At 43.6% G+C, this 10,618-nt stretch overlaps 1 protein-coding gene across 1 annotated transcript; it reads right to left on the reverse strand.

Annotated features, from left to right (window-relative positions):
* Nucleotides 1-211: 211 nt before the first annotated feature.
* Nucleotides 212-2,342, reverse strand: pou3f2a (POU class 3 homeobox 2a). Its single transcript, XM_026143613.1, has one exon. It carries the CDS (start codon nt 2,202-2,204, stop codon nt 807-809), a length of 1,398 nt encoding a protein of 465 aa, XP_025999398.1. The 5' UTR covers nt 2,205-2,342; the 3' UTR covers nt 212-806.
* Between the last annotated feature and the right edge of the window lie 8,276 nt (nt 2,343-10,618).

Here is a 10,618-nt window from a genome sequence, read left to right on the forward strand (position 1 = left end):
GTCTCAATTGTATTATTATTATTATTTATTTATTTTATTATTATTATTTGCTGATAAATTAGGAATGTAAAAATGTAAATACTTTCACATTTTATTATATTAAAGCAATACTGTATTTTTATTGTGAATAAGTTCAGGTCGTCACAATAAATTTAGACGAATACCTACAATTTTACAATAATAATAATAATAATAATAATAATAATAATAATAATAATAAATTATCTGGCTGGTATTGGCTTAAAATTTTAAACATTGTACAGCAGGTGTCTGCCATTTCAGCCCTCTCTTGCCACAAGCCGCGAAGAACCCCTGTTGCTTTTGTTATGATGGAAAGATGGCGTTTATTTACCCACACTCACTGCGACTAAATCATCATGCCCGAAGCGAGTTTTTATGTTTTTTCTCCCCGCGGACACGTCTCGTCCGTGTCACACTCTGCCTTTTTTTCATCTCTTCTTCTTCTATTTTTTTAAATAACATATTTGATGATGGCACACTGGCGCCTGGGTCTGGCATAAAGAAAATGTCGCTGTTTTTTTCTTATTCTTTTTTTTCTGGTTAGCACACACCACCCCGATACGTTTGGCAGTTCTGCGGCATGAAACCTCTCCATACGGCTCTGCTATGAGTATTTTTAGCGCTCGCGTGCCACTGCGTGTCCCCACTGTGTCTGTCCGTGGGTCCAACATCTAAACTGGCTGAGGTCCAGTTCCGAGCGGTCCAGCACAGAGAATAAAAGAAATAAGGAGGCGTTATACCTCCTTTAAGGGGTCCGTGTTTTTACTCGGGATTGAGAACTGAGGTCACTGCACGGGAGTTTGTCCTCCGTGGCGAGGAGGGGTGTCCCCGTACATGTCCTCTCCTCCAGGTATCTGTCCCCCAGCGGGCGTCATCCTCTTCTCCTTTTGCCGCCGGTTACAAAACCAAACCCTCACCACCTCCTTCTCCAGCTGCAGGCTGTCCGCTAGGGAGTTGATCTCCGCTGCTCCCGGTTTTGGACATTTGAGAAAATGGCTCTCCAGAGCCCCTTTGACGCCCACCTCAATGGAGGTTCTCTTTTTCCTTTTCCGTCCCTGTGCCGCGATTTTATCCAAGCTGGTGGGGCTCCCCGAGGTGGAGTCCGCCTCCTCCAGCCACTTGTTCAACAACGGTTTTAGTTTGCACATGTTTTTGAAGCTGAGCTGAAGCGCCTCGAACCTGCAAATGGTCGTCTGAGAAAAAACGTTCCCGTACAGTGTCCCGAGAGCCAGTCCCACGTCCGCCTGGGTGAAGCCAAGCTTGATTCGCCGCTGTTTGAACTGCTTGGCAAACTGCTCCAACTCGTCAGAGGTCGGCGTGTCCTCGTCAGACTGATCCTGATGGCCCCCGTGCTGGTGATGGTGTGTGAGAGACTGCTGGTGGGCCCCGGGGCCGCCTCCGTGTTCACTGAGGTGCGGACTGTGGCTGTGGTGGTCCTCTTCGCGCAGAGGGTGGTGGTGCATCCCCCCTTGCTCTCCCCCCGGCATCAGACCGAAGCCGGACTGAGAGTACACCAGGCTCTGGCCCTCAGATGTCGCCATACCGGAGATGTGCGTTGTGGCTGTGCTGGTTCGCCATGCTCTGGCGTCGTGATGCGCCTGCTGGTGCGCTAGGTGAGGGTGTCGCTGTTGCTGCTGCTGCTGTTGCTGCTGCTGCTGCTGCAGACTGCTGGAGTTCTGCAGCTCCTCTCGGTCACTGTCATGCAATACGGGTTTCACGTCCTGTTCTCCGAGGGGACTAGACGGCCAGGGTGCCCCGCTGTCACCGTGAGACAGCGCCGTTATCCACTGGTGCGCGTGGCTGAGCGGATGCCCAGCGCCCGGTAACGTGCTATAGTCGTTCTGGAGCAGGGTGTGCGCGTCCCTGTACGCTGCCGCCTGCTGCATGCTCCCGGACTCCGAGTGCGGCGGCGGCGCGCTGCTGGGGGTACTGAGGACGCTGTAGTGGTTGGACGTTGCGGTCGCCATAACTATCGGAGCCAGAGTGATAGCTGGAGTTAAAAGGAGGCTGCCTTTGACAGTAACTCTTTTGCGCCACGGGGCAGCTAGGCGTCTCTCTCCAGCATCTCCCGGGCGCTGTGCCAAGGGGACGCAGAGGCGCGCACCTGTGGTCCGCCTCGCTCCGCTCTTTATTGGCCAAGAACGGTTGACAGATGTGGTTACCCCTGACAGCACCCCGCTCATTGGTCACGGGAGATTGTACAGAAACCCCAATCACTCTGCCCAACAATACAGGCAGTCCTGCAGGATGCTAGAGTACTACAAAGTGGAGGGAGAAATCAGGCAGTGTAAACACAGAATAGGCAGAAGAACCTGGGTTGTACTAAAAGAAAAAAAAAAAGGGGGGGGGGGGTGTCTGACGTTTCTGTCTTTGTTTTAAAGTACTTTTATAACCTTGATCTGGGTCACTGGGTCACAAGTGTTGGATTTGTGCGTCAAAACGCTGCGTAAAAGTTACACACGAGATGAAGACTTTACATATTATTTATTGTAGGATAGCCATCACTCCCGTTTTAATAGTTTTTTTAAACGCAACTTTCAGAGAGCAAAATGTTTAAAATTACCAAACATTCCGACCACGTCTGATTCCACGCGCGTGAAGTTGGATATCTGGAGGTTATTTTGCGCCACGAAAACAAAGCAGCGATCGTGACGAGAAACTTCCAGCTGCCTCTCTGCCCCCAGGACGCTGTCCAGAGAGAGGGGCTGCGTGCTTCCAGCTTCTGCCCCGTTACCATGGCGAACGCAGTGAATGGAACAACAACGCCCACGTCACAGCTGCAATTCGCTCCTTCTTTTCGTTCCGTTCTAAAGGGCTCATTGGGGCCGCGCTCTCGGCCGACGGGACAAATAATAGGGAGGAGGGGAGGGGGAGGAGGAGAGGGCAAATCGGGGCCGAAAATAGAGGAGGCTTACAAGAATGGATCCCTCTGCCTGCTCTGAGCCCACTCCACCCTACACCACCCGCCCCCACCTCCACCTGCCTGTTGGGTAAACTTTGAGATGTGGCACGCGAGGCTTGGCTTTTCAGACAGCAGGCCTCGACCTTTAATGTGCGGATGAGGAACAAAATGTAGAAAATATTTCCTCCTTCAGCAAATTTGTGCTCTCCAACATGAGTTTTAAATGGTATACCCACAAGTCCCATAAATACCATTTAAAATATCCACTTTATTGCACTTTAAAATCTCTTAGCTGATAATTAATGCAACTTTAGACTAATCCAGGAAATCCCACACTTATTTGACAGCTAATGTTACCTGTAACTATGAAGATTGAGCTTTTAAACATAATCTGATGCACTGATGTTTGATTAAAGCTGTGCTGTAATGACGATTTTAATGTATATTATCATATAAACACTACTTTGTGTACATTTTGAAGACTTTGAATTCTCCATGAAAGTGTTTTTAATGGAAACTAAGCTTTCACTAAAGGCTTTCAGTACCTCGTTTATCATTGTAGCACAGGATCGTTAAGGTGTTGGGAAGACAATATCAGTTAAGTTAGTGAAAATTCATCAAAGCACTAATTTTTTTGCAGCATCTGCTGGTCCTATCTTTAAATTAATGCAATAATATTGAAATTAAACTATTCTTAATTCTGCTGAGTCCCCCTGAAACCCTATTAGACCCCTCGGGGGTCCCTGGACCTACTTTGGCAACTACTGGTATTTAGGAGATGTGATTTTATTGGCTCAAAGTGGGGCACTGACTGTAAGATATCATAGCTATTAGGAGGTTAAAGGAACCTCAAAGGACCAAAAAACATCAATGTTTCACCTTCAAACAGGGATGCTGTGCAGCATCATGGGCATCAAGGAACATCTGTGTAATCTTTTATATATATATATATATATATATATATATAAAATAAATTTAAAGCCAGAGGGACTCTAAGGCATGCAAAGAAAATAGCATTTATAAGGTTATTGAAGACCAAGGTGACCTACAATAAAATTTCGTATAAGAACTGATAGGTTAACCAATAAATCCTTCAACTGATTGAGCCGAGGATGCATAGACATAAACTGACGCGCTCAGATTTATAGGGATCGAAAGAACACTGGCTTATGATTAGGGTGTAATTCGGAGAATTACCAAATGTGTCGCCAGGGGCTCTGGCAAGCCGTGTGTTGAGAGAGGCAAAACATATTACCCTAATAGACTAATATGCAAACTACTGGCTGCCCAATTACAGGACTTAATAACGCATAAACGATGCGGGTCCTGTTCTTACAAGACGAAGAGGTCGTTGTTAATTCAGTCAAAGGGCCGGCTATGCTGTCAACACAGGCAGCGCTTTTGCACACACATGCAGTCTTCGTTTCCCTGTCTGTATTCACGAGTGAAAGTTAATGATGGAGATTCTGAGCGTTAAATTAACAGTAATTATGGCCCCAGTGCTGTAAAGATTCAATTTCTTCCCAAGTCTAATGGGCCAAAGTGTCCCTGTGCGCAGGCACAACTCTTTATGAGATATTTATGATTGAATGATTATGATTGAGATGGAACGAAAACAAACACGCACACGGAAAAACCCACAGAAGAAAGGCATCTGTTCCTTTTTTTACATTTCCTACATTTTTGCTGTATTTGAATTTGTTTTTACTCTCTCTGTTTATTTATTTTTTTGGGTGTAGCAGTGCAGCAGGAGTACTACATTAAAGGCCAGCACTTTTTGAATCCAGATGTGAAAAGCCTTTTTTTATTGGCTCCTGTGTAAACAGTACCACCCGCTCTCCCACACTGCTTTGAGAACGAACAGTTCAAGTGTGAGGTGAAGCCATTAATGTGAGCGAATGTTTGCAAGCACACCAGTACTCTGGCTGCTTTCACTTTCTCTAGACCAGTATGTGACCAGCCCATGTCCCTCCCCCTGTGGGAACTCTAACACAGGGGTAACTGGGGCAAGGGGGGCTCCTTTATGCTGCCGGACACAGGGAGATAATGGCCATTCCTCCACAGCTGGCCCACACAATCAAAGGAAGAGGGGGCTCGGAGGATTCCAGCTTTAACCAGCCCATTGTCTGGGCTAATTACATCTGAATGCAAGACTCGGAGAACCCACCTCCCCCCTGAGTGAAACCTGAACAGAATACCCCAAACAACCCTTCAGAGATGAGGGAGAGTGCACAGACACGGGGCACACACACAGAAAAATATAAACCCTGGACTAATTCATTACCCCTAAATGTAAGCACACAAACACTCACGCGCGCACACACACACACACACACACACACACACACACACACACACACACACACACACACACACACACACACACACACACACACACACACACACACACACACACACTCAAGCCTCGTTCATTACCCATACACACTCTTGTCCCCAGCAGGCTCTTATCGTAGTTTCGTGTCTCTCACTTGCTCTCACACACACATACTCACTCAGATGTGGCACTCAGCATTAGATCAGATCTCAGCTTGCTCCTCTCAGAAGAGATGAGGAGGTCTTAGAGGACTTAGGTTGAATAGAAAACACAGAGAAGAGCCATTCCCCATTGCACCCCCAAAATCCCAATCTACACCCTCCCTCGCGCCCCCAACCACCAGTGCTCGACTCCATCTGCAGCCTGAAGTACGTGGCCTGGGCTCCGTTCGGTGCGGTCTGTTAAAACTACATGTCAGGAGGTGATGTTTTAGTGTTTTCGGTTGTTTTTTGGGGGTTGGAGTCAGAGAATACATCCAGCTGGATTGATATGGATTTCCTCCAGTATGATGAGCACTGCAGTGAATGCGGGTGTTTGAAACAAAAAGAGCAAAGACAGAGAAAAAATGTGTTGCTGTGATGGCTTATACTAGAAAGTGCAGGTACAAACACAGTAAATGGCTTTAAAAATGTCCGGAAGAGTTTACTGCTTGCATCAGAGATTTTGAATGGATGTTGGAATTTAGGCTGAAGCTCTGAAAGAGTTTTAAATGCAAGAACCAAAAGCAGCTGAAATCAGTCAATGATCATTTGCTCCGAGAATTAAAAAATGTAAATTTTTAGCATGGCATTTAAAGCAGTTGGTGTGCGAGTTGAATAGTGAAGGACGACGGCTGTGGGTTTGTCGTTCAGAAAATTTACAGATGAAAGCCGTTAAAATGTCAGCTAATCTGTAAATGATGACTTTTAATCTGAAGTTGAAGTGCCAATGATAGTTTGGACTAAATGACAGAAATGTCAGTTGGAGTATAGTTGTGTAGTGAGTTAACATGCAGAGGCTGAAAGCTGTTTATTAAACTTTAATGTCAAGTTAATGACTGTTAATCTGCTGGTGTGCATGTGGGCACTGAAAATGCCAGATGAAGTGTGAAGGATGAAAGCAATTGAAACCACTACCGCAGATAGTTTAAGTGCATCGTAAATAGTTGTAGAGTCAGTTGATGTGTAGTCACCTGGAGGGTTGAAACATGAAGCCAGTGCAGAAGTGCCAAAATGCAGTTCCCTGAATGGCCATTTGAGGCTGGCACCAAAACTCATATCAGTGAGTTGGTCGCCTTAAATATCAATTGTAAAATCTTCAACTAAATACCAGCATTATCCATGTTTACAGCCTAGTACCAATCTGTAAAGATAACCTTTTCATTTACATTTTATGAAAGATTAAACGTCTGCTTTATTATTACGGGCATTGCAGTTTTCAGTTGCAGACTGATGCCGACTAGGTACCTTTTGCTGAACCGGACCTATCAAACATATTTGCAGGGTTGGTTTAATTTGGGTCATTTTGCTGCAGTCGTCTAGTAAATAACATTTAATTCAGTTTTTTATATAGAGCCAAATCATAACAACAGCCACCTTGAGGGGCTTTATATTGTAAGGTAAAGATTGTAGAAAAAACTCCAACAATCAAACGACTCTCTGAGCAAGCACTTGGTGACAGTGGAAAGGAAAAACTCTATTTTATAAGGAGGAAACCTCTGGCAGGACCAGGCTGCCATGACTGGTTGAGGGTGAATTAGGGCATGGCTTGCTGTGCAAACAGTCATACCAACAGCTCATACAAGAAGACTATAATAACTTAGACTTTGGTCCTTCCATGCTACATATACAAGCATATAGGGAAACAACCTTTCTCAAGAATTTCCTGTCTTTGGAGGAGGTCTTGTTTTTTTCCCAGCTGATGAAAAACTATCTGCTGCAGATGAGCCGTATCTGAAAGTCAAGTCTTTAAGAAATATGAAGAAATACATTAAAGGCATGACACAAGACCTGAGACATGCAACTGACTCATCAGTTGATCCATTGACTCTTCAGTGAAACCTCATCAGAAATGGTCTCAATGCAAGGTGGGCTTCTAAGGAAGGAAAACAGGGAGAAAAGGCAGAGAAGAGTTATGCCAAATTACACAAGAACTGGACTGAAAATCAGTGACAAAAGGTTTCTTGGACCTGTTGATGAATACAAATTAGAAATTTTTGGTACAAGTTGTTGCCAATATATAGAGAGGTCAAGAGAGGGGTACAAGAGTGAGTGTCTGGAAACTGTCTGATTGGCACCAGATTAATTTTTCAGCATGACAATGACCCCAAACACACTGCAGTACACACACACAGCTGGATCAAAAAACAAACAATATCTTCCTCCAGAGCTTGGACCTCAAAATTACTGGAGCAAGATGGAATAAAAAGGCAGCCAAAATCCAGTGAAGAGCTTTAAATGCCCTTTAGGAAGCCTGGAAAACTATTCCTGAAGACTACTTAATGAGATGATGAGAAATCTTGCCTGAGAGGTAAACAAATCACTGCACCAATTTTAAATTTTTCTAGCAAAATACAAAGAAATGAGGGGGTAGCTCAAGACTTTTGCACAGTGCTAATGGTTTGCATGTATATAAACAGCCAATTTCTCTTTTCCTAGCTTGTAAGTACTGATATATGGACATATACACCAATTTCCATGGACACGTTTCACATTGTGCGTTTGTGTACGTGTGTGTGTTTATGTGTGTAAGAGGTGGTGTCAGGGTTGGGAGGTCTCACTGGTGCTCAGTTTAGCATTGATTTATTCTCTTTCTCCAATTTATTTCCCCTTCGCCTGATCTGCCTCTGGGAGGACAAATGGAGGAGAAACACCAAGCGCAGTAACTATCTCACACACACATGCAGACACCACTAGCTGTATTTTACACAAAAAGTGACAAATGTTTCAAAGTACAGGAATACACTCAAATACTCAAATTCATATTTCTGTATAGGGGGTGGAAAGCCAACACACACATATAGTCAAATACCTCTAAAGCCTAGATCTCGATTTCCAGTGTTTCTGTGGTGGACCAATCAGACTGGTGACCATTCTGTGGATCTATAAATTCACAACACTCCTCAAGTCCCAAGACACCAGAGCTACTATAAGACTTCTCATGTTGTCCCATATAACTGTCTTCAGAGAACCTATAAAGACATAAAGGGATGCTCCTACCTCTAGCTGAGTGGTCATAATTCACCGGCAGGTATTTTTACTGTGACATTGCTGTAGAGGTGCACAGATTCATCTCTCCTCCTTCTTTAAAATGTCCTACACAAACTCCAGTCAGGGGAAGCAGTCGTATTTTACCAGCAGCTACTTGTCACAGCCTGGTGTAATGGTTTGGAGGTGTAGGGTTGTATTGGAGTGTGTGGCCTCGTGGATACAAGCTTAAAGCCTCGTGTCACTTCTGCTTTGGGGGGTGATAACAAACCTCTCCCTTTTCTCCTCAAGCAGAAAAAGAGCACATCAGGAAAAGGGGGAGTGCGGGACGGGAGAAGGGGCAGGTAGGTCGTTAAACCCACTTGAAAGCTCAGCGCCTTGATCGATAGTCTTGGGCCAAGCAGGGATTAAAATCAGGCTAAGTCTGTTCCAATCAATACTGATGGCTAACCCTGGGGTTAAAGCAGGAGTAAATCTCCATAAACGTCCATACACAAATCTGCACTGCGCCCTACAGTACAAATAAATCTACAGCTATCCATGCAAATGGACACACAATGGGTTACTGTGTGAGCACAGTCGATATGAATGAGTCCTGTATAGGCCTTCAGCGAAGACAGAGACTGGTTGTTTGTACCTGGGTATACACTGTTTATGTGAAAGATTGAAGTAATAAATTGGAGTTTGTCGATGAAAATGAGCAGAGTGAGTAAAATCCTTATAAAGAGGTGCAGAGTGTTTAAATTGAGAAACAAACAGCAAGTTTCCATGTTTGTGCGTACACACAATCAGAGAATAATTTAAAGAGCTGAAATGTATGACTGACTGCTTTGCACCCTAACCGAGGAGGGACATTGCTGTCTAGACTGATCTTACAAACATAGGTCTCTCTATTGATTACTAATACAGATCAATGCAGGTATTGACAGGAAAGGATGTTGTATTTCGATATTCCAATCAGCTAATTTTTCTAGTGTAAAGTTTAATGTCTCTTTCTTAAATGGTTATCGGTTTCCTCTAATCATTGGGGACAGATCACAGACCACAAAAAAACAGGAACCAACAGAAGTAAAATGAATAAAAACTGATAACTGTTGCTATAGTAGCAATAGTTTGGGAAATATTTTATATTAAGTCAGGAGTTTCTGAGGGTTAAAGACTATGTTGACGGTTGGGATGGGGGTGGATGGTGGTCAACCAAAAGTGACATCGCATCAGCTAGCGTGAGCCGTGATTTGGTGTTGTTTCAGCTTGTCATACGCTTTTTTTGTTTTTTGTAATGTGGAATGCGCCAGGTTGAAGACACCATTTTCAATCGATTTGTACTTTTCAATGATGTATCAGTACAAGAACTCAGAGACTCTCAGATTATTCAGAGGGAGATGCTGCAACAGCTTAAAAAGATTAAACTTTCTGTAGAAAACTCTGGAAAAAAATCTCTTTGCAATTCCTTCTACTCCTATATCAGCACTGATATGAAGGTTTTCTTTGTGTAGTGAGTCCAAGTGTTCAGGAGAAGATTACAGTTGTGATGGGACTATGGTGATGTCATTGTTTGTGTGTGAAACAGCAAACGTATCAATTAGGCCATTAGATGAGAAGACTTTATGGTGAGTCTCATTTAGCATTTATTTTCACATTTAGTGTATACTACTATGTGTATATAGAGATATTAGCTTTAAATTGTGTGCTAGTATACTTTTATTTGCTATTTTCAATACATTTGGGGATTCACAGTGAAATGTACAGATACCAGTTTCTTACTGGGATGTCCTTAACAGTCAAAGATTTGAAGGTTGAATATTGTAACCTTACTCTGATCACAATTTCAGTATAATTGGGGGGCCAAACAACTTGCTAGCCAATGCTAGCTAGCTAACAACAACTTTGTCTTTATCAAACATTACTGTTTAATGTGGTGTTAAATTAGGTTTATGAGTGGTCAAAGAGTTAGCAATTTGCAAATGTTTGCTAATGCAGCTAGCTTAACAATCCATGAGATGTTGCTATTATTATTCGCAATGAGTCCACAGCTAGTTTGTGAAATTCAGACCTTAATCTAGTAAGTACTGAAGTTTCTTGTGGTCATGTGTGTTTTGCTTGAGATATCCACCATATTGGAAGTGAAACAACCACTGGCCACTAAGAAAAATTTATTATTTCAAAGAAGTTGGA

The sequence above is a fragment of the Astatotilapia calliptera genome, chromosome 15 (assembly GCF_900246225.1).
Source record: "Astatotilapia calliptera chromosome 15, fAstCal1.2, whole genome shotgun sequence".
NCBI classification, from domain to species: domain Eukaryota; kingdom Metazoa; phylum Chordata; class Actinopteri; order Cichliformes; family Cichlidae; genus Astatotilapia; species Astatotilapia calliptera.

What these genes read in the sequence shown, in the direction of transcription:
- pou3f2a (XM_026143613.1), bottom strand. Translation starts at nt 2,204, where the DNA reads ATGAGCGGGGTGCTGTCAGGGGTAACCACATCTGTCAACCGTTCTTGG.